Source organism: Lycium ferocissimum, chromosome 6 (genome assembly GCF_029784015.1).
Source record: "Lycium ferocissimum isolate CSIRO_LF1 chromosome 6, AGI_CSIRO_Lferr_CH_V1, whole genome shotgun sequence".
In the NCBI taxonomy this organism is placed as follows: Eukaryota; Viridiplantae; Streptophyta; class Magnoliopsida; order Solanales; family Solanaceae; genus Lycium; species Lycium ferocissimum.
This window is the reverse complement of record NC_081347.1, coordinates 47,827,919-47,852,450: the sequence shown is the minus strand read 5'-3', so window position 1 is coordinate 47,852,450 and position 24,532 is coordinate 47,827,919. Positions and strand designations below refer to the sequence as shown.

The following is a 24,532-nucleotide window of genomic DNA, read 5'->3' as shown; positions in this document are numbered from 1 at the left end:
CTCTAAGAAATGGATTAGAAAACTGACTTGAAATATAAAGGTAAATCCAAGATGTAGAGTTTGTGGGATCCAAAGTTTAACTGTAAAAGAGCAAATGCCATTGAATCCCTTACTGTCTTGAAGTAGTGGGTTAGTCCGAACCCCTTTCGCGAGAAAAAAAATTACAATCTGTATAGTCAGAACAAATTGTAAATGATAACGGAAGAAGACGTCCATAGTGAAACAAGGTCCAACTTCAAAAACATATAAATATAATGATGTAATGAATTTTGCTATTGATAACATATCAAATTAAAGCCCGTTGAGTCTAGTTTACATAAAAGGAGAGCCTCCATCTAGATTCTCAAACGCTTTGACGCCAATGAAACTTTAAGATTCTTCAAAAAAAAAAAAAATCCTTTTAGCAGAAAATTTAGGTTTTTGTTTTCTCTGGGCTTAGAATAGATCTGCTGTTTGTAATTTTTCTTTCTACGAAGTTACTCCCTCTGTTTCAATTTATATGAACCTATTTCCTTTTTAGTCCGTGCCAAAATGAATAACCTCTTTCCTAATTTAGAAACAAATTCACTTTATGAAATGATTTACGGCCACACAAATATTCAAGACTTATTTTGAATCACAAGTTTTAAAAATCTCACTCTTTCTTAAATATCGTGTCCAATCAAATGGGTTCACATATTTGAAACAAAGGGAGTATTATACTAAAAGTGAAGACATAAAAACCATACAGTTTTCTCTGACATTCTTCTGTCGATCGTATTACTGACTCAATACCCATCTATTCATATACACACACTACACACTGTAGTGTAAAAAATCTTTACTTCGTCAGTGTAATCTAACTTGTTGTAGAATGTTTCATTTCCATTTACTCCGAGTTGCCAATCGATGTTCATTACACAGTGATAGCATGGCCTCTTCATTCATTTCATGTCAAGCATACTAGTGATTTCACTTATTTCTGCAGTGGGGGTTGTTGGTCCAGATACTTACTTCCATTTCACAAACTACCTGGTTCCAACAGCCAGCATCACAATTCATCTCCGGAAAACAATCTTTTCTTTTATTCCCGTCCAACATATCCAGCAGTAGTTATAATCCATGAAAAGATCAAACCTCCTACAGATTATGTCAGATAACTCCAAACAGAAAAATATAGGAACCAATTTATTTGCAAAGGGTCTCACACTCTAGAAATGAAATCATTGCTTCATCTTACTTCACAACAATAATCCTTTGACGCCTAGTATAAAATAACAAAAAGAAGTACCAATTCCCAATTTCTGCTATCAACGACAAGCTGCTTTAAACAAGGTTAAAACAGAATTAATATTACACAAATGGCCGGCCTGTACCAGCAGTCGTGAGTTAGACCCTCGGCTTTAAGCAAATTTGCAACACAAAATTAATCAGCAGACATCTTTATACAAGAAACTGTGCGTAGCATACAAGCAATAAAGTCAAATACGATAACAAGAAAAATTGGCACAGAAAGACAAATTGCTTTGAACTAAAGCAATTTATCTCCTGCAAAGCAGCTCAAAGCATTGGAACTCATGAGTTATCTGAGCCTCAAACAAACTTAATTGGATTGGATCATCATCTCGTTGTGGTTCTACGTAAGTCTCAATTCATATTCACCAGCCATTGTAATATATCTCACCCAAGGAAGAGCCTGATAACCACTTTTTTCGATTATCTTCAAGTAGCGAACCTAGCATGCATGAAAGGATCCGTATTGGTCACAAATTTAAAAAATAAGCTGTTCAAGCTAAAAGGAAAGCTAACAACAAAATTCCATTTAGGCTGTCGATGCGGAAATTCTATCACATAACACCTAGGTAGCACTTCTCTATTTCAACCATCCAGTTTTAATTCTCTGAGTAACATCTTCGTTTCCATTCTCTTGAAACAACGAGCCTAGATTTAAAATTGTTTACATTTTGGCACCGCCTAGTCTCACCTCAACTTCGCTCTTCTCATGCTGAATAAACTTTTGATGCATGTACCCAGTCTTACTTCTTGTCCTACTTTACTCTAAAAGTGATTTTCCAGAGTTCAAGCATTGGTCGACACCCTCGTTGGTTTTGTCAATTAACACAATATCATCAACAAGTAGCATACATCTTTTATGATCTACGCTAAAATCCCTTGACACCCATTGAATACTGAGACTCTGGTTTCACAATATGATGGGCTAAATCTGGACATGGGCATCTAGAGTATTGTAGGAATTTGGGAAAAGGAAAATACTTAACATTCCAACTCAACAACAATTACAGCTATTTAGGGCTCACCTGTATGCCAGAAACTGTAAAATATGGTATCTCAAATTTCACACGTATAGGAGCTTTTCTTTCAGGCACTGCTTCTTCTGCTGTAATGCTGGGAAGTCTAAACTCTGCTCTCAACATATACTCCTGAAAATGAAATGAGAATTGGCATAAAAGAAATCCAGTAAGAGAACAAACAGCAAAAGTAACTATGAGTTAAATCTACAGCTTGACCAAGCGCACGCTTACCTTACCACCTGGAAAAGACTTTATCTTCCAAATCAACGCATCTTTTTCAGGTGCATAAGTAGATGATCCCATTGATGTACGGACGTCTGGATTAGTTGCATCCATTGGAACGGGCAACTCAATTTCAACATTAGTTGCAGTGCTGAAATTATCAAATGAACTCAGAACTGAACCAGCAGCACATTGTTATATAATAATGCATGTCATCCAAACTCCAAAAGATTAAATGATGAACCTCCAATTAGGTATGCAGCATAATACAAAGACATACCTTCTCTCCTTGAACTGGCTTCGTGCTTTGACCAGAATTTCCACACGGCTCTTAGAATGTCTTTCTACTTGGGCTTCTACCCACAGAAGAGGCTTTACCTGAGAATAAGTAGTGCTGACGCTTTAACCTATTGGATCAGTGAAGGCACTACAGTCGGATAAAGAGCATGAAAACATTATTGTACCTGTGTACTGAGTCTGTAGGTCATAACTTCGAAAGCCCCATCAGGAGGTATAAATGATATAGTACGATCATTCTCAAACCGGGCCAAACGCACACACCTAAGTTGAAGTTATAGAATGAGAGACGGGAGGGAGAGAGGGGGAAGGGAGATTGATTGAGTGGGAGAGAGACGGTTACAACTTGAACATGATCAAGCTATATTACAGAAAAGCCTTCAGATTTTTTCATTTTAATAAGGGCAGCAAGAATTTTCAAAACTGAGGACCACCCAATCCCCCACTTGCTTACTCTATCGGAAGTTTTAACAGATTATACAGTATACATTTCGCAGAAGAACATAATTTGTCCCCTACTCCCACACCCACATCGGGCAAATTCTAGGGTAAAGCATATATGCAAAAAGATGTTATAATGCACAACAAAATTAGTTGAATCACATACTGATGAAACTTGATATCATCTAGATCAATAGCTTTCCCCTTAGCATTACGTCCCTGTGCTTCCAGCAATACTCTATCATTAAGACCAAGCTTACACTCCGGCATACCACTGCAAGAGAAAAAACATTATGGCTTTAGACCAATACCACTCATCAATCAAACGACTGGGTAAAGGACAAGATCTCAAATTTGAGAGACTAAAGAAAAGTGACGTGGTGGGATTTTGCGTCTGATTTACATTTAGAAGGAATTGCATTTAAGCTAGTGAAAACCTTATGGGAGATCAAAAGGTATGCAGTCCTTATGTCAACATTTAAATCCTAGACATTCTAGGTAGACAGGCACTAAAGATGCTACTATAGAGGCAGCTCATTAGAAAAATTGGAAGGAAATGCAGGCAAGAAGAAAGATCTCCATCAACCCGTGTAATCTAAAGTGAAAGGCTCAGGGGACAAGGTTACATGTAAATATGACCTTAGTGATGACAGAATCATAATCAGTATAGGGCATCTTCACCCTGCTAGAGAGAGCAAACATATAAAACAATATTTAAGATCAGACAGGACACAAGATTTAGAAACGTCCCAGAGGTTTTAGGCATTATTCAGAACAAACTGTTTTAAAATCTTTAGAAAAGGGGCATTAATCTCAACTTTCACTCAAGTGCCAAAAAGATTTTAAGAACACTTTTGAAGTATAATCTTGGAATAATAATCGTCATTGGACTTGTGATGGGAATATTTTAAGAACACTTCTGAAGTATGATCTTGGAATAATAATCCTCATTGGACTTGTGATGGGAATATTTCGTCTTCAACTATGTTCAACGTACCATTGATGACAATGTTACTTTCTTCCTTCCTCTCGTTGTTACCATAATCTACTTTTCATACATGATTGTTTCTGTCACATTTCATGCAACATCTTTCGTTTTTTCGTGGATGGAATAGCCTTCATTGTATCCCCCAAGCAAAGGAGATTCAGCTTTTATATACCTATCTTAAATTACTTTTCATAAAATTTTCAGTGTGTGCATCTATTTTTTGACAAAGCATACCAGTTAAAGATAAGCAAGTTTAGTTTAGAAAAGACTTCTTCAAATTGATAAAAGTTTATACTATTAGACCACTTAAAAAGCCATTGCAGGTAAAGCATTTAGTAACATCGATGCGGAATACAACTATGCTAACTTCAAATCTACTAACAAATACGGTGTTTCAAGCGCTCCAACAAGTGTATTTGTCATTATTTTTGGCAACAAGGATATTTTCTTCATTTTAAATTTTACTCATTGCAATACTGCAATTCCTTTGGGCATAGTTATAAACAATATTGTCACAAGGATATTTTCTTCAGTTTGAATTTTACTCATTGCAATACTGCAATTCCTTTGGGCATAGTTATAAACAATATTGTCACAACTCCTATTTAGTACTCTCAAGGCTAGATGTTTAGAGTGCTTATTTAGTTGGCATTTTCTTACCCCTGTAAACAGTGTGGATACGTCTTTGGATTTTGTTAGTTCCCTGTCTTTAGCTTAGCTTAGTACAATAGGCAGGATTCCTTTTGGCTGTTTTACGGGTTTTTAGTCTAAGTAAGCTTCCTGTTTTGTTTGAAGCAGCTTCTTTTGCCCACCTGTAACTTTGCATCTTCTTGATGCTTTACTAATGACATTTGATTATTTTATTAAAAAAAAAAAAAAAAAAAACAATATTGTCATTAATTGGATATCAGTGATGTTGTATGTCATATCTCAATAAATGTTTCTACAAAGACGAGGGTCTATCAGAAACAGGCTCTCTATTGTCAAGGTAGAGGTAAGGTCTGCTACGCTCTACACTCCCCAAACCCCACTTCGTGGTTATACACTGGGTATGTTGTTGTTGTTTTCTTTGTAGGCGAGAGTATTAGCATTTCTTTTTCTTTTTTTCTTTTTTTTTTTTTTTTTTTTTTTTTTTTTGGGAAACCAAAAAAATAAAAATGCATGTTCTTCTTTATTGAGCTAAGCTAAATAGGATCTACATTCATCATTTTTAGGAACTTTTTCTTTACTTTTTTCATTAATAATATTTATGTATTGTTTTGGAACTTTATACTCATTAGCTAAGTTGTGCAGACTCTTCACTTTCAATGCCGCACCTGTGTCGACACGATGTGGGTGTGGGATTCTTTCCGGATATGGTCAGACGATTTTGGGTAATTTGGCCATAATCAATAGTGAAATTTGAGACAAATACAATGATTTCTGAAATCAAAACAAAAGCTAGGGTGAAATCATAATTTAGGCATATATTGCTTTATCATTAAAAGATATTTGTATTAAAAAGTCGGAAGCTAGAAGGTTCTTTTTAAGATATTTACAAGTCAATATCACTGTTAAATGCGCAATTTTCTCAAGAAGTCTATCATGGCCTCTATATCATTTGGTATAGCCATGTTACACCCAAATAACAATAAAGAGATACGTATGTACCTAATAATAATTATAAATTCAAACTTACTCTAAAGAATTTGTGCTTTCCTTTCCTTCAATAGTCCACCATAATTTAGGCATATTTTTAGAACTCTATTTTTAGATTATTTTTAGATTTTTGAATTACTTTTAGCCGAATCCTTCACCCGTATCCATACCAAGATTCATACCCGTAATCTTATAACTTGGATAACGAAGGATCCAACTTCTATATCTGCACCCGTATCAGACACCGCAACCAAGTCCGAGCAACTTAGCTCATTAACATGAGATACACGCAAAACCTAGTACATACATAAATACAGTTATCTATACTATATTAAAAGCAGGAAGTCATAACTTAAAAGTTGAATTACCACAAAAACCTTCCAAATAATTTAATACCCTACTTATTCTCTATAATAATAATAATAATGCTATTTAAATAGAAAAGGAGGAGGAAATTATTTTGAAGGGTTGTGTATCTTAAAATGCTTCGGAGTAATATTGAATATGATTTCAACCGTTGCCTTTTAAAAAAATGCAACTGTTGGCTTTGTAAAGCCTTATCTATTTTAAACTATCTTATCCTTGCGGTTGTTCGTCTATTTGCTATATTTAGTCTTGAGCCAAGCCATTGGAGAAGCATCGACACTAAATTGGAGGGAACAAAGTGGTATCGGCAAAGCACAAAACAGGAGATAGAGCGGAAGGGAGGAATGGTGAAATGTAAGGAAATTTTGTCCAATTGTGCACAAACATTTTCTTGGTAATATTGTGATTTAATTACAAACTTTTACTTGATGCTTATGCTATGTATCTTACTTAATATTTTATGTGAATACTTCTATCACGAGATCATGAAAAAGAATACTTTTAACATACCAAATAGCCAATGAAATTGTGTTTAAATTATAAAACATGGAGACTGTAACAGTACTTTTTAACCTAAGTTGCTCAAACTCTTCAAAAATGTCAACGGGTGCATCTCGGACTCTCCAAAAGTAGTGTATTTTTGGAGAAGCCGACACGGGTGTGGCATGAAGACCATATCCAAAATAATCTCAAAATAAGATATTTTGAAATAATTACTAAATAAGATATTTTTAATTAATTATTCTGTTTATTAAGCTTACAAAATTTCTGTAAAATATTAAATTGCCTATCTAATAGTTTTTATTTCACATATCTATATATCAGCAATGAACTTATATTTCACCTTTTTAGCTACTGCATCACATTCACAAGTTATATTGTTTGGCTTAAGATAATCTATGTTTGCATAGTTTGGTACTTTTAGTGAATGAACTTTAAAATAATGCTGTTTGTTTAGAGCGCGCTTCCATTTGAAAATTGTTACTATATATATATATATTTTATTTTATTTTATTTTTACTGATTTAATATTGCATATCCAAATGTAAATTTGTTTGCTCTCTTCTAAGAATTTACTTGGATTACTCAGTCAAACAATTGGCAATTCTTCTACTATTTACTAATTAAAATTATTACAATAATAATAGCTATTTTTTTATTTTATTTTTTGAGATGGAACAATAATAATAGCTATTACCGGCACAAGATGTTCAAGTTTTAAAAATTACTTTTAAATATAGACAAGTTTTAAAAATTACTTTAAATATTCTATATTTTAGTAGAGTACCTTAACTGTTTTTAATGATTCACATACATCAATCATTCACAGAAACTTGTACTACATATTTTCATGTAAAATATTTATTCAAAGCTTTGTTCTATCAATACTAATTATTTTATAAAATCATATATTACATGACTCGATATACAGGTGCACAGCACGTGGCGAGAAACTAGTGTCTAGGATAATTGCAAACCTCAAGTATGTCCTCATCTTCAATGCACCAACAACATCCGATCTCACTATTTGCCCATTACTATTAACAAGTATATTCACGCTCTCCACAACATCCAAAAATACCTGAAAGAAAAACAATAGTCCATATAGACCACTAAAAGAAACTGCTACTGAATAAAACATGTAAGACTTACTTCATTCTTCTTGTATTGAATCCCTTCACTGCGCCAGGACACAGCATTTGTAACTGCCATTGGAGGCCTTTGTGTAACCTCCATTCTATATGCATCAGTTTTTATAAACTCACTGAGAATTTTTGCTTCAGTATATTGAGGATAACCAAAGTCCATCATTTCATCAAGTAACTCATACTGCAAAAGACAACATAATTCCAGTCACAACCAATACTATATGATTATTTTCCGGTAACATGTTTTTTTTTCTTCAAAAAGAAATAAAATGTTCCTCATACCACTACAACAAAATTATCTCGTAGGGATTCTTCTTCTAGCTCTTCAAAGTAATGCTTAAAGACCTGCCAGCAAACCAAATAAAAAGAAATAAATAATTCTCCCCAACTACTCAACAAATAAATTCATCTCAAACCCACATCCTAAGAGCACATTTTTTTAAAACGCTATTGAATTAAGTAGATATTTTTTGTGTAGTGACAGTTTGTTTGTTAGAGCTAGTCAAAAGGGCCATGTGACTGGCGTGTGTGTTGGTCAGGGAGGTGGTTAGAAGAACACTTAATAGGCTCTGTAAATGTATTAGTGTGAGGTAATTCATTTTGGCTCAGATAACAAAAGTCGCTTCTCCTCTCTTCTCATTTCTTCTCTTCTTTGTAAAGCTTCATGTACCAGAAGTTCAAATCTGGTGATTGAATTTACTTGCATGCATAGAAATTGAGCTAAATCAGGTGAATTTGACAAGGTTATAGCAGTGATTTGGGATTGAGGATGTAAATTTCGAAATCTCATGGATTGCCATTGTTTAAGATCGGAGAAGACTCAGCCATCGGAGATACAGAAACCACACAGATTGATATCACCCATTGTATTTGTAATTGTTGGACACTCCAGGTGTTGCATTGATCCCTATAAAGCTCACAGGACCTGAGAACTATGGCAAATGGAGATTCATGAGAATCGTGCATTAGTAAAAAATAAACTAGGTAGATGGCACTTGCGTGAAGAGTCCGTATAAAGGAAACCTCGCAACACATTGGAGAAATGCAATGCACTGGTACTTTCGTGGGTCAGTGCTACAGTTTCAACATAATTGGTAACTAGCATTGTCTATGCGTCTAATGCGAAGAAAGTCTGGAGTGATTTCAAGGAGAAGTTTGACAAATCAAAGCTAACCAGAATTTTTCATCAGTGGAAAGAAATAAGAACTCTAACACAAGGTACAGATTCTGTATCTGTTACGACCCATTACTCTACAATGAGCAATTTATGGGATGAATTAGATGTGCTTGTACTATCTCCTTCTTGTGATTGTGAAGAATCAAAACCGCATGTGAACACCTACAACAACATTTATTGCAATTCCTAGTAGGTTTAAATGAGAGCTAGCCATGTGAGAAGTGACATAATGCTTAAGACATCAGCACCTAGTGTAAACCAGGCTTATGTGATAGCTATGCAGGAAGAAAGTCAGAGAAACTTGGGAGTAACTGATACCAGAAGAGAACCTTTAACAATCTTGGCAGGAAAAAAATCAAGGTTTTAAAGGAAAGAAACCAAAGATGATTTGTGAGCACTGTGGATATAAGGGATACCTAAAGGAGAACTGCTACAAAATAATTGGCTATTCACCAGATTTCAAAAGCAAAAAGAAGGGTCAAACCGGAGGTTTCAAGCCCTATGCAAATAATTCAACAGCTGAAGAAGGTAGTGTATCAAAGGGACAGTCTCAAGGGCATTTCTTCTTAAAAGAGCAATACAAACAGCTTTTAGGTTTGATGGATAAGGCTCCAACAGGCGATTATAAGTCAAATATGGCAAGTATGACTTCCTTTGCTGTCCAATCCAATTGATTGTGACTAGACAGTTGACTCGGGAGCTTCACATCACATAACACCTTGTAGAGAAGTGTTAAATGATGCTAGAATTGTGGATGACATAAAGACAAATAAAATTCAAAGTGCCGACAGGGAATAGAATACAGATAGAACACACAGGAAATGCAATGATTTCAGGAAATCATTCTCTAAAGGAAGCCCTACATGTGCCAGAATTCAAATTCAATTGACTCTCAGTTTCTTTCAAAAAAAACTCACTTGCTCTGTAAATTTCTACCTTGATCTCTTTGTGTTTAGGGACTCTACAATGACATGGTGGTTGAGATTGGGAAGAAATGTCAAACTCTTCAAATAACCGTCATCAAGGAAGTTTTCTAGAGTGAATATAAAAGAAAAACTCTGTAAGAAGGACTAAAGCGCACTGAAAGAAACTACCAATTCTTGCAGTCAGAACAACCGGAATCGGGTTAGAATTCGTTTGCCCCATTGGTGAAGTCATAAGTTGCTGTGAATCCGTGTCGCTACTATAAAGTGCTTTCCGAAGTTCAATTGAGAAAAGAGAGAAAAGCAGGCCGATTTCCTTTACTTTATTATGAAACTTAAACAAAGAATCCTTTGACATTGAATGCCGAAACCTTGAGGCCTCTTTCCATCCATAGAATCTCTTCCTTATGCTAGCACTTTCAGCTATCTTTCTTAACCTGCTTTGATAAACTCCGACCATCGTCTCAGTGAAGTAGCCCATGGGTATTGGATACGAACGATGTTGAGTTCTTGCTTAAAAAAAGTGTAAGTACTAATTGAGAGTAAAATCTATGCTGACTTTCAAGTAGCGCTTGGATTGAGGGATGAACCCCGAATCCGTACTTTCCGGTACTATGCCTACTCCCCTTTCCTCTTTCAAGTGGGTTGAACTCTTTCTAAGGCAAAGGGCCAAGTGTGTGCCACGAGTGCTCAGTCTTCGAAAAGGCAGAATGCTGTTATAGAATCCGCTATTTTAGGAATAGAATAAGCTTTGTGTCCTAACCAGATGTCGTAGGGCGAGAGGCAGGAGAACTTGGCTAACTTTCCTACTCTGATAGCATCTCTGAACGGCGGGGGTAGACTGTCAGCTCACGTGTCCTATAGTGCGAATGGGGTGAGGTAGGGGAGAAGATGGAAACAGTGACGGCGAGGACAGAGCGCCCATTTAAGGGGGGAAATGGGACAGCAGGGCTGCAGATATAGGGCTTCAAAAACCCTAATTTTTGCTTAGGGTGTAGCTAGAGGGGATTATGACAAGAGAGGGACAAGGTACATGAGTAGGTCGGCATTGATATGAAAAATTGATATATTAATTTGTGCATCGATATTGGTTTTGTTTTTACGAGATTTTAAAAGTATCTTTTATTTTTGTATGAATATGGTAAAAGAAAGTTTTTCTTTTAGTTTGTTCGTATCTAGTTGAAAGGGAATGAGAAAGCTTTAAAACGAATGTAAACAGTTAGGGGTTTAGTTGAAGAAGGGAGGGATCGAACATGTAATAAGTCATAAGTAAGCAGCTAGGCTGAAAAGATGGCGAGCGCTATTCTCAACTTAGTCTCTCAGAGGCCAGCTCGTTGTAACTCTAAAACACGCGATAGCGGGGTTGGGCTCCCCCTGCAAAAATACAACAAACATGGGACAGCCGAGAACGATGACCCTTCTAGAGCATAAGGCCTAAGTTGGACCCTCTCTTTCTGCTACTTGCCACTCCTAAGTTTAGAATTGAGTTTCGAACAGACGGGATTTTTCAAATGGTAATGAAGCTTGCCATTCTGTTTATTTGGACGAATCCGACTCTGGGCCTGCCCTTTCGCTAGCTTTTTCATAATGCTGGTTCAACTACTGCTTATGCTTGAAATATCTAAACACCTGAAATCCACTCCCAATAGATGTTACCCTTTAAACAGTGTGAAAGGGTGGTAGGTAGAACTAAGGGAATAATCTTGTTTGGTTCGGTAATGGAATCAATAGCTATCCCGAACACGGATATAGGAAGAAACCAATAGCCTAAAGGATTGCCAGCAGACTTGCTTGACCTATTGAAATCCCAGTATAGACTTCTGGCACATGGTCGGCTAGCTAAAGGTTAGCTTCACTTCTAGGCAAGATCCGCCAATAGCAGTTCCTATCCAATTTCCATTCAACATTTCATTCAAAATATTCTCCTCTTGCCATGTTTCAACCAGCTGGTTTGTGGACTGCTCTTCCTCTAACTGCTCTTTCCTATGCTTCCTGCTTACGACTACTTCTCTCTCCCTCACCGTCATTGCCTTCCCGCTTGATATCTCGTTTTCCTTATCTCGTGCAATCAAAGGGAATGAGACTGGAAATCCCAAACTGAGCTCGACCGACGGGGGAATGCTTACCAATACTCAAAAGAGGTCAGCGTACTCGGAGGTTATAAAGTATAGACCTATGTAGTATTTGTCTCCCCCTATTGTGACTTATGAGAAAAAGTAGAAAAAGTGGTGATTGTACCGAAGCTAACGTTGCTCTACAAATTTTTTATTGCAAGTTGTAGGTGTCTGTTACATGTTCGATCTCCACCTCTTAAACTAAACCCCTAGCGTTTTACATTCGTTTAAGCTTTCTCATTCCCTTTCAACTAAAACCAAAAGGAAAATTTTCTTTTACTACATTCATACAAAATTAAAAGGTACTTTTAAAATTGTCTTCTTCAAAACAAAACCAATAGCGATATTAATATACCAACTTTTCACATCAACACTGGCCTACTCACTCTATCTTCTCCCTCTCTTTTCATATCTAGTAATGACCCTTCTAGCTACACCCTAAAGCAAAAATTTGGGTTATTAAAACCCTACACCTACACCCTTGTAGTGGCACCCCTATTGTCCCATCTTTTCCCCTTAAATCGGGCGCTCTTCTGTCCTCGCCGTCACTGTTTCTGTCTTCTGCCTTGCCTCACCCATTCACACTGTAGTACAAGCGAGCTGACAGTCTACCACACAAGTCATAAATAGATTTGATTTGGTGTAGATCTGTAAGATATCCCAGAATGAAAATCTCTAGAAATCTTCCTCAATGACGGTTATTTGAAGAGTTTGACATGTAAAGCGGTTTTAAAGATTCTCAAATCTCCTTTTGAGAGGAATTTGAACACCTATATTTATGGCATAAATTTCTCTGTACTTTTAGTAGTGGATTAATAAGATAGGTGCTCAAATTTCTTTAAAATTATTTTTGAGAAAAATTGATTCAAATTTTTATTAGTCCTACAGTACTATAATTTGAGAGAAAATAGGTACTTGTGAAGTGCAGCGGGAAACAGTTTATCCTCTGACACGGTTGTCGGGCAACCTTTTACATGCTTACATCCTAACATTACCTTGACATGCATCTCCTTCTTTATAATGCATCATCTACTAAAAATTACTAGCTAAATACATTCTCATTATCATTATGCGAGAAATCTCGCTAATGATGTTGAAACTGAATCAGTAAAAACTTGTTGGTCTAGAGAATTAGAGTTTGGAACCTAAATGACGGGAAAAGAATAAAAAGCCAAATGAACCGAAATAATGGCAAATAAAAACTTGTATTCAAACTACCTATAGTGCAGTAATTTAATGTGCTATAGGTGACATGGCTAACGTCCCTGGTTAAACACGTTACCTGTTACCTATAGCGCAGTATTTTAATACTTGGATGTCGGACTGAGTGGAGCAAAGTCTGTCAGCACAGCATTGGAGTTTGACCATAAGTTGACTAGTGTGACTATGATACAGATGTTGGAAACACAACTAATCCACAAATAGAAGATGTGATCAATTATCAACAATAAGTAGGGAAGCTATTGTATTTGACCATCACAAGGCCTGACATTAGCTTTGCAATTCAGGTATTGAGTCAATTCATGCAGCATCCAAAAGTTTCACACTTGGAGGCAGCTTTAAGGATGAGATACATAAAAAGGTCACCAAATGTGGGAGGTTTACTAAGCAAAGGACAGAATACACAGTTAACTGCATATTGTGATTCAAATTGGGCTGCTTGCCCCTTTACTAAGAAGTATGTGACAGGGTATGTGATTAAACTAGGGGATTCTTTGATTTCTTCGAAATCTAAGAAATAGCACACAGTTAGGAGAACCTCAGCAGAGTCAGAATTCAACATAACAGCATGGCAGCAGCAGTTGCAGAGTTAATCTAGTTAGTTGGCATGTTACAAGAACTGAATGTGACAGTTTTGCATCTTATGATGTTGTTTTCTGACAGTAAGGCAGCAATGGAAATAGCTGCAAATCCTATCTTTCATTAGTGGACAAAACATATAGCGATTGATTGTCATTTTATAAGCACTGGGTATGTTGTAGTTGTTTTCGTTTTGTCATTTTATAAGCGAGAAGGTGAAAGCAGGGTTGATTGAGCCACAGTAGTTGTGTAACAACATGCATTGCACATGTAGCTGGCAAACCTACTGACTGAGGGACTTAAAGCAGGAGAACATCAATTCTTACTTTCCAAGCTGGGAGTGTTGGATGTGACTGGCGCGTATGTCGATTAGGGAAGTGGTTAGAAGAGCACTTAAATAGGCTCTGTAAATGTATTAGCGTGAGGTAGCTCATTTTGGCTTAGATAATTAAAATTTCTTCTCCACTCTTCTTCAGAGTAAAGCTTCATGTACTAGAAGTTTAGATCTGGTGATTGAATTTACTTGCATGCCACAGAAATTGAGCTAAATCAGTTGAAGTTAACAAATGCCAATGTCACTTACATCAACAACACGGTGTAGAAACAGAAGAATACTAGCAGCATTACAATTCTGCCTTGATGCAGTCATGAGGTACACATTATTGTGCTGAATAAACATATATGTCACGCCATTATCATATGCAACAGGATCTTGAGGGTCACCCTGCAAATGATCAAATTCTAGCACCTAAATTAGTCAGAAAAAGTAAACTCATCTCTCCAAATAATACTTCATAATCAGCTGTCTAAAAATAAAGACTAATAAAAATCTGGAGAACGCGAGGAAACTATTGAAATCTATATCAATTCAATTAAAACTTCAAAACTTGACTCTTCTAGCAATTTTCTTTCATCATTTAGAAAAGAACCATCTCTAAAGAAGAGAAGAGCAACATAATCCTAACCAATGGAAATCACTCACAACCCATGCTTGCATAATTACTCAGATTTGAAGCTTCAAAGAACATATTTACCAAAATACAAGATTTCAAACGTGCTAAACCACTAATAAAACACTCTTTGCATTCCTCTTTACTTTATTTAGCATTAAAATGCAGCATTTCCAGTAAAAGCAATAACTTGGATAATGCCTATTTAGCTTTGAAATGCAGCATTTCCAGTAAAAACATTAATTGCATAATTCTAACCTCCAAAGACACTTAATGCAGTATTTCCAGTAAAAGCATTAACTAGGATAATGCCTATTTAGGTATAAAATGCAGCATCTCCAGTAAAAGCATTAATTTGCATAATTCTACTCTCCAAATACACGTAGAATGCAGTATATCCAGTAAAAGCATTAACTTGGATAATGCCTATTTAGCTTTAAAATGCAGCATCTCCACTAAAAGCATTAAATTGCATAATTCTACTCTCCAAATACACTTTGCATTCTAAGAATCCACTACTTCTCTGTCCAACCATGTGTATAAAGTTAATTAGAATTGTTATGAATTAAGCTAGCGTTTGGCCATAGATTTTGAAAATTTATCTTCAAATATCTGTTTGGCCATGAAATTTGATCCGATTTTGAAAATTTATCTTCAAAATATTTTCAACATCCAAAAACTGGCTTTTGGGAGAAATTTCATTACCACTCACAAAACTTCAAATTTTTTCCAAGTAAAACGCATATCCAAACACAACTTCATGTTTTAAAAATCACAACTTTAAAAACTCAAATTTTCCAGTTTCAAGTTTCAACTTCTACATCCAGTAAAATCATTAACTTGGATAATGCCTATTTAAGTTCAGCATCTCTAGTAAAAGCATTAATTTGCATAATTCTACAGAGTAGGCTCGAGGAGGATCAAAAGACTCATTCTCGGTCCCCTAAAGTTAGAAAGCTGGTTAGACTGCAATCTATGCCTATGGAAAGAAAAGTCAAGAAAAGCGATCCATGTGATCATAAAGAAAGGCTTGCCTATACGTCCTTTTTGTGTTGTGCTTCGCTAGGTCTAGGTAAGTAAGGTATACGAAGGAAAAGCCTATTTGACAATGAAAGTGACCAAAGATATTCGTTTTTCAAAAAACTTTAGCTTGTACACAAATACAGCATTCAGAAGACACTTGCATTCTAGGAATCCACCACTTTTTAGTACAAACAAGTGTATATACGTGAAAATTAACTTAAATTGGTATAAATTAAGAGAACCGAACATACTGATTCAAGCGAGCAGTAGCATTTGCTTCTAAAGCCAGTTAGATCCATCTTTACTTGCAGTCTAATCTTTCAATCATAGTCAAAATCCTATTAATTTGACTACATTTCGACATAAAAATCTCAAGAGAAAACGGAAAAAGAGCAAAAGAAATGGTATAAATAAAGAGAACCGAAGATACTGCTTAAAGCGAGGAGTTGCATTTGCAACTAAAGTCAGTTAGATCTCCGAACCGACTCTTCTACATCCTTTTAATTGGCAGATAAAAAACTCCTCGGAAAAAGAGCATTTCCGAACCACTTTCCCGTACAAATATGTATATATGTGTGAGAATTAATTAACAAAAGAGAAGATGTTGCTTCAAACGAGCAGTAGCATTTGCTTCTAAAGCCAGTTAGAACTCCGAACCAACTGGATCCGCCTTTAGTCGCAGTATATCTTTTGTTAATTTGCAAACATTTCGACAAAAAAATCTCTCGAGAAGACTGAAAAGAGCAAAAAATAAAATAAAATAAAAAGGAAAACCTCATTTTCAAGGAGCTTAGTGAAGAATTTTTCAGCCTGGGTGGAAGAGACATCGCCTCGGAAATCGCGCCAAACGAGTACTCTGCCTTTGATGTCAAGTAGGAACAGCGCCGATGCCGCTCCTGCCATGTGAATGTACGGACCAGATCGCGTATCAGAACCGGCGGTTATGGAAATCAACGGTGAGATCTAAATGGTGGTTGGGAGTTTGGTTTTTGTGATTGAGGGTACTGTAATTTCAGGATTTGAAGATGGGTTCTGTAACACATTGATTCATTGTTGCATTGTTAGTGGATTTATTTGTTTGCTTTGCTCTGCAGGATATCCATGTAGCTTCCGATCAAGTTAATACTATACGTTTCCAACGTGCCATACTACGAAAAATTAACTGAAGGTAAACCCGTCAACCGGTTTGGTTTAACCGGTTCAAACCGGTAACCGAATCGGCAAAATTGGAACCGGAACCGGTTCCGGTTAATCGTATATTACATACCGGTCCGGTTTCAACTTTTTTAAAACCGGAACCGGATCGATTAAACCGGTGAAATTTAAAAAAAAATTAAATAGAGCCGTTGGGGCTGGGTTGTTCACTGTTGGACCGTTGGGCAACGGTCCATTTGCAAAAATGGTAGTTGCCAAACGGTACCAAACCCCTTTTTTGCCCCCCCCCCCCCAAACCCCCAAACTTTTTTTTTAACACTTTAACCCATCCCCACTCCTATATAAACCCCTCTCCATTTCCATTTTAATCCACACCCATTCACTCTTCTCTTTCTCTCAAATCTCAATCTCTCAATTATAGTTACTTTCCAACAATTAGCCACTTTAAATTTCTCTCAAATAAATATTATAAAGTCTTATTATAGTTTCAATTATTAATTTTCCAATTATAATATTATTGGTGGAGTTAGTGATTTTGCAATACGAAGTAGCTTTGGTGGATTTACAATTCTAGCCGCCTTCACTTTGTTGGAAATTAATCCGGCAATTTGGTACCTTCGTTCCAACTCTATCTTTATTTTTTGCAATTTAATTTACGCAATTTAATTTGTTGCAATTTATTTTCTTGTGATTTATTTGAGTGTGATTTAAATTAATTCTATTTAATAATGGCGAAGAGATTTAGACGTGGTGTCGGTAGTAGTGGTATTGTTAGGGGTGGGCTTAATGAGAAAATATCTGTGGAAGAAACACCTAATTTAGGTATTGATATTGGTGGAAATAATCCACTTTTAGGTCATGAGGCAATGCAACAATATTATACCGACATTTTTAATGAAATTGATGATGATGATGATGATAATGATGAAACACAAGCCCCCAAAAATACCATAGGAAATACATGTTCTGCACAATCACATACACAAGACAAACCGCCTAGAACTCGTAAGCCAACCGCTAAAATTTGAAAATTTATGACTAAGGATAGGGAAAGCCAAACAGTTAAATGTACCCTATGTGAACAAGCATTTGCTTCTAGGTAAGGAACTCGTAAGGATGGTGGAACGGGTACACTAAATGGTCATATGAGAAAGAAACATATGGATGTTTGGGGAGAGCAAACGGATTCAAGTGTGGGGGTATTCAAATGACGATGGACCCACGAACCGGTAAAAATTTTAAGTGTGATAAGAAAAAAGAGCGTGTAGAAATTGCTAAAATGGTACCTTATGATTGTTTACCATTTTCCTTTCCTTCGGGTTTGGGGTTTGTTACTTACATTCAACGTTGTTATAATCCGTTATTGAGGGTATTCCTAGAAGTACTTGTAGAGCGGATGTTATAGATTTTATTTGCGCCATGCATTTAATTCTTTAAATTGTAATGTTTCTCTTACCGCTGATTTGGGTCTTAGTCTTAACAAGTTAGATTTTTTTGCTATTACATGTCATTGGGTTGATGACAATTGGGTTATGCAAAAAGAATTATAGCTTTTTTATATGATGAAGGAAAAGGTCGTCACGATGGAAAAATTTTAGCGGATTCAATGTCTACTATTATGAGATTTTTTAATATTTATAGAAAAACACTTTGTATTGCTTTAGATAATGCTTCTAATAATATAAAGGCGATAGGTCTTTTAAAAAGAGAATTAAACCCTCCGCTAAAAAATATTTTTCATGTGAGATGTAATTGTCACATTTTAAACTTAATTGTTAAAGATGATCTTGTGTGTTTTGACGATTCTATTCAAAAAGTTAGAGATGCGGTTGCGTTTCTTTTTTGTAATGCTAATAGGGGAAGACTTAGAGATTTTAAGAATGCTTGTGTGGAAAATAACCTTAGACCTAGAAAAATTTAAGTAGAAATTGAGACTAGGTGGAACTACACTTACATTATGCTACAACAAGCATATGAGTATAGGATTCCCATACAACAAGTTCACAACAAATATAGTATTAACAGTGATGATTGGTTAAATTTTACGCACTGGGAAGATGTTAAGGAATGTGTTGAACTCTTAGAAATTTTTTATAATGCAACTCTTATTTTTTCTAAACAATTCTATCTCACGGTAACCGAAATTTTAACCTACTTAACGAAAATAGCTAGAGTTTTACAAGAGTATAAATATAAACCCGATTATCAAGCGGCTATTTTTGATATGATAATCAAATTTAAGAAGTATTTTTTTCCCATCCCAACTTTATTTATATTAGGTTCTCTTTTAAATCCTTGTTTAAAAGTGTTTTATACTAAAGCATTGGTTGGTCAAATTTATACATTTTTAGAAATTGAAGAGGGAGTTCAACCATCTTTAGCTGAAGCCGAGCTCGCTATTGATGACGAGTTTAGAAAAGTTTTTACTCATTATTCTAATTTGGAAGAACGTGCTACACCCGTTGCTCCACGCCCTACTACTTCTCAAAGTAGCAAAAAGGGCTTGTCGGGTTTGTCGCATTTAAAAGTTTTACATTCACAGCCAACTCCTTCTTGTAGTGCAAACTTTGATGAATATAACTTTTATTTGATGCAGCCAAATGTGGATATCAAGGAACTAGATGAATTGGATTTCTTAGCATGGTGGAAAAAGTACAAGGCAAGTCATCCGATACTCTCAAGAATGGCTCGAGATATCCTTACGGTTCAAGTATCAACCGTGGCTTCGGAGAGCGCATTTAGCCAAGGAAGACAACAAATTGGAGACCATAGACACTCATTATCCGGCTTTAGCTTGCAAGTACTAGTGTGTATTCGCGATTGGATCAGATCGGAGCGACGCAACCAAAATTTAGAAGTGGAGGAAGGCGAAGAGGAAGAAATTGAAGATTTGATAGCAAGTGGACCGGACCAAATGGAAGACTTTGAAGATATCTCCATGGCCGAATATGATATGGGGGAAATTAACCAAATGATTGAGAATTGGTGATTTTATTATTCTACTATTTCTTTGCAACTCATGTATTATTTGCAAGTTAAAAAAAAACTACAACTTGCAAATAAATGTTATCCAAGAATGAATAAAATATATGGCTCATTGAGCTTTCTTCTATTTACTTGTGTTCATATTTTTACTTATATTAAGTTAGGAATATACCTAAAATATACTTAGAATATACTTATAATATACATCTACTTAAATTAAAAACTAGAAGGTTATATACTTGAAAAATAACTAAAATATACTAAGAATATACTTATAATATATAGTGTACATATAACTTAAACATATATATATATATATATATATATAATTGCTGACTTGCTATTAGTCTGTTAGTCAGTAAATATATAAACTTTACTTATAAACTTATATAACATATGTAAATATACCTACAATATACTAATAAATACTATATAATATATATATATATATATATATATACTATACAAAAAACAAAAACAAAAACAAAAAAAGGGGTTTTGGACGTGTTTGAACCGGACTGATTTCGGTTTCGGGTTTTTAACCGGTAAATCGAAAACCGGCCAGTTCTGTAACCGGTTACCGGTCCGGTCCGGTTCAAACCGGTTGACTGGTTTAACTGAAGGTGACTTTCAAGTTGTAAAATTACCGCACGTGACTTGTGGGGACCACATGAAATCAAAATCCAACTAAATTTGGGATTAAGAAGATTGAGGTTCAAAATGTATGTTTTTAAACTTTTTAATCTTTTACAAAATATAAAAAAGACACCAATCTATTTAATCCAACCCTCCATTTATTTCAAACTCAACATCAGTGCATATCAAATCAAAAGCTTTCATTCTGCACCAACACATGAACTGAACTCCTCGAACTCAATTGCTCCTTCAAGACACTGTTATATCCCGTATTTCATGCATTCGGATAATTCGAGAAAGTCATGGTAAGATAAGGACAAGGTCATTTTCAAGAATTATTTTAATGTACGAGTCGTCGGGAATATTATTTATGACTATTATAAGTATGGAAATATTGTGAATGGATAAGAGCGAGAAGAGAAATTCGCAAAATGGGCCGTGGAAATAATGCGGAAGGTTAGGGACAAAATCGTAATATTGAAAAAAATCGAGGGGCAAAATGGGAATTTCACCCAAGTTTCATGAAAATTCTAAAGAGGCCATATTGGCCATGTGACAAAAAAAAAAAAAAAAAAGAAAGAAAGATGACCAAAAAAAAAAAAAGAAAATAGATAAAGTCATCTTTTTCTTAAAAATTTAAAGAAAATTATATAGAGGCATGTGCCTCTCACATGATGGGGAAATCATATATATATATATAGAAGGGAGTGGTCATCCTTAGAAAGGAAATAAGATGAAGAACAAAAAAAAAAAAGAGAGAAAGAAGCAAGCATATTCGGCCAAGGTAGGGGGATTTTTCCCCATGGAATCTTGCCCCAAAAATTATTTTCTTTATGTATCTCCACTAATTCAAGGGTCCTACGTAACGTGGTGTAATTATTTCGGAAGATAAGTCATTTGTTTCATCGATTTAGCACTTGAGTTAAGTGAAGAAGTTGGGAGAAAAAGGTATGATTCAATTCCTTTTCTATATGTTATAAAGGTCTTGTTGATGTTGTTGAATGTAAAAATGAGTAGACTTGATGAAAATATGGAAGTTGCATGAATGTATGTATACATGAATATAGCCGTGTGCATGTGTTGGTGTATGGGCAAAGATGAATTAATTTCATGTTACATTCTATTTATGGTTATGGTGGGATTTATATTGGGAATGGAAGTTGAATGAATTTGGTTGAATTTGGAAATATAGGATATGGCCGTATGGTGCATGGAAGTAATGGGAGTGAATTAATTTTGTTAGTATGTTAGTGGTGTTGTTGTGATCATTATAATGTAAGTGAAGATGAAATGGTTTAAGTTGGCATTGAAATGAAATGTGAAAGGTTATGTCATTTTAGAATGATCCTTATGATATTATGGAAATAAAGTTGTAGGGTGCAAATTATAATTATTGTTGATGAAATGGGAAGATGGAAACATATTGTGAATATGTATGTTGAAGACTAGAAGTTTCGGATAAATTATGGTTTTGATGGAAAACTTGTATATTTTGTATGTTTGGTGAATATTTTGTAAAGTGATATGAAATATTTCCGAATCGTATTGAAGTGATCTTGATTAGTAAATTAATATGAAAATGTTAGTATTGAATTGAAAGTGTGAAGTTGGGATGGAAATTATTGAACTATGTAGAAGAGAAGAACATTTATGTTAAAAAGTATTGTGTTGTGATTCTCGATGTTATTGGTATTGCTTTGGGGATTGTTGTTGATGTTAATTTGGGCCGAGCCATATTCTCGGGATGGTGCATGTACGGGGAGGTCTTTGCCGAAATTTCGGCGGACAAGGACGAATCCAAGATTGGAATTTTAAAGCCTCATGAATAGTGGCGGCAAACATGACCAAATTGCGGATTTTGGCGAACTTGGGGTGGGATGCGGAGTAGCGTAAGCGGCGGAAAAGGTATGTAAGGCTTTCCCCTTCTGCGGCATGTCTTAGACGTCATAGGCTTGAACGTGTGCCTCGGGGGCCACTCTAATTCTAGAAATTCGAGTTTGAATTTGGTTACTATTCGCTCAGTAGTATTGAATTAAATGAGTTATGCTTTATTGTAAATAAATGCTCAAATGTTCGTAGCTCTTGAAAAGGAACCGGAATGACTTGAAATCTTCAAGGTTAATGTAATGAGACATAATGACCACATTTCTAGGTTCGTTACCTGATTTGACCCGAGGTGGGCCCACAACACCCGAGACCTATGTATATTGCTTTATTTGTCTTATTTCCGTACGATTCTTAATAGAAACTTTTGACTAATGTTCTGAGTTTGTTATAAGTATTCGGTAACTCGGACATGGGCATTACGTCCGACTATACGGTATGAACGCTCGATACGAAAGATTTGATATGAATATTTTGATATAAGCGCTCGATGTAAATATTCAAATAGAAAATCCGGTATAAGTATGCAAACATAAGAGTGATATATAAGCTTTGGATATAAGTAAGTGGATATGAATATTCTCTGTAAGTCTTAATGTTCTTCATACACGACCCGGATCGCTTGGAAAGTCCGAAGAGGTTTACGTATGTTAAATGCTTATAACGCTCCGATGCTAACTCGGAAGAACCGAGACTTGTTCGGATCTTCGGATGTTAATAAGCGTATGTATTCATCGAGTCGATTTCATATGCATATGTTTACGCACTACTACTGCTCGTGCGCGACTCAATGTATCTTTCCGAGTCCGGGCCGGGCGTATTATGATCTCGTGTGTACGTCACGATACGATTCGATTCGCGAGTCCGGGCTGGGACATGTTATCGTGCTCTTCTGCATTATTCACCGAGGTCCCTCGTACTTGCGGGCCGGGACACGTTATTTGTGCATGTTGGTGATGATATGGGGACGGCGGCGGGATGGCATTTGATATTATCCACGAGACCGCCGGTGGGCGGGACACGTTATGTATGTTTGGCGGAATTCGACTGCACGTGATTCTACATTACCGAGTCCCTTAACAAGGGCGGGACACGTTATGTACCTATGATTCGTATGCATGATTTTATCTACCGAGTCCCTTAATAAAGGGCGGGACACGTTGTTTGCGTATATGACATCGATTCGCTATACATGATCCTATTCGCGAGTCCTCGTCGTAGGGCGGGACACGTCATACACGGATATGATTTATGATTTTGACATGCATTACGTATTACGTCCGATATATGTTATCCTGCGAGCCTTACGCACGTTCGTACTACGTGCCGATATACGGTATACGTACGATACGTAAGTTCGTATTCCGTCCGGAACATGATTTCATCCAACATTACGTATGCTCGTACTTTGTACGACGTATGACGACACGGGTTCACTCGTGTTTTACGGCCTCTTTGGACACGCGATCCGTGATTTGTGAAATAACATTTACGGTACTACATTTGACTTATTTACTTTACTTGCCTTTTGGTATACGAGACAGGTAGGTATGGTGAGGTACGAAGGTAAGCGTCTCCATTCGAAGTAGGGTATTTATTTGCTAGTTAAATACATTTCGATTTATAGTTCGGTTACTTTGTGTTGTATGCTTACATACTCGAGGTACACGTTCCGTCATGACCCCCGGCTAACCGGGGGCTGCGTTTCGTACCGCGCGGTACTCCCGAGATAGTGATGTGATTATAGAAGACGTTCCGGCGGGGGTGGCAGCTCCGTCTTCCGGATGCTGCTTAGGGTCGAGGTACGTACGATTTGATTTTACGGATCTATGTTAGAGACTTTGCGAGGCAATTGTGGGTATGGTATGTTAGTACGTAAGTGGCCGTCGGTAAGCGTTTGGGTTGTGTTATGTAGTTAATTTTGTATAATTACGATTTTGTAAAATTTGAAAGCTTCGTTATGTATTTCAAGATTATTCGGTTTAGGGATTGG

General features: G+C 36.1%; 1 protein-coding gene across 1 annotated transcript; it reads right to left on the bottom strand.

The window, feature by feature from the left end:
• Positions 1–1,280: 1,280 nt before the first annotated feature.
• Positions 1,281–16,979, bottom strand: LOC132059732 (AP-1 complex subunit mu-2). Its single transcript, XM_059452476.1, has 11 exons — positions 16,654–16,979; positions 14,490–14,630; positions 8,175–8,237; positions 7,897–8,073; positions 7,722–7,825; positions 3,418–3,525; positions 2,978–3,074; positions 2,794–2,891; positions 2,523–2,664; positions 2,298–2,420; positions 1,281–1,714 (listed from the first exon to the last, which is right to left on the bottom strand). Exons 1-11 carry the CDS (start codon positions 16,780–16,782, stop codon positions 1,616–1,618), a joined length of 1,281 nt encoding a protein of 426 aa, XP_059308459.1. The 5' UTR covers positions 16,783–16,979; the 3' UTR covers positions 1,281–1,615.
• Between the last annotated feature and the right edge of the window lie 7,553 nt (positions 16,980–24,532).

Excerpts from the sequence above, each read along its gene's own strand:
- LOC132059732 (XM_059452476.1), bottom strand. The coding sequence starts at position 16,782 with ATGGCAGGAGCGGCATCGGCGCTGTTCCTACTTGACATCAAAGGCAGA. Across the intron at positions 8,074-8,174 it reads GAGATAATTTTGTTGTAGTG|TATGAGTTACTTGATGAAAT; the intron begins GTATGAGGAACA and ends TGTCTTTTGCAG. Across the intron at positions 2,421-2,522 it reads AGTCTTTTCCAGGTGGTAAG|GAGTATATGTTGAGAGCAGA; the intron begins GTAAGCGTGCGC and ends TTTCATTTTCAG.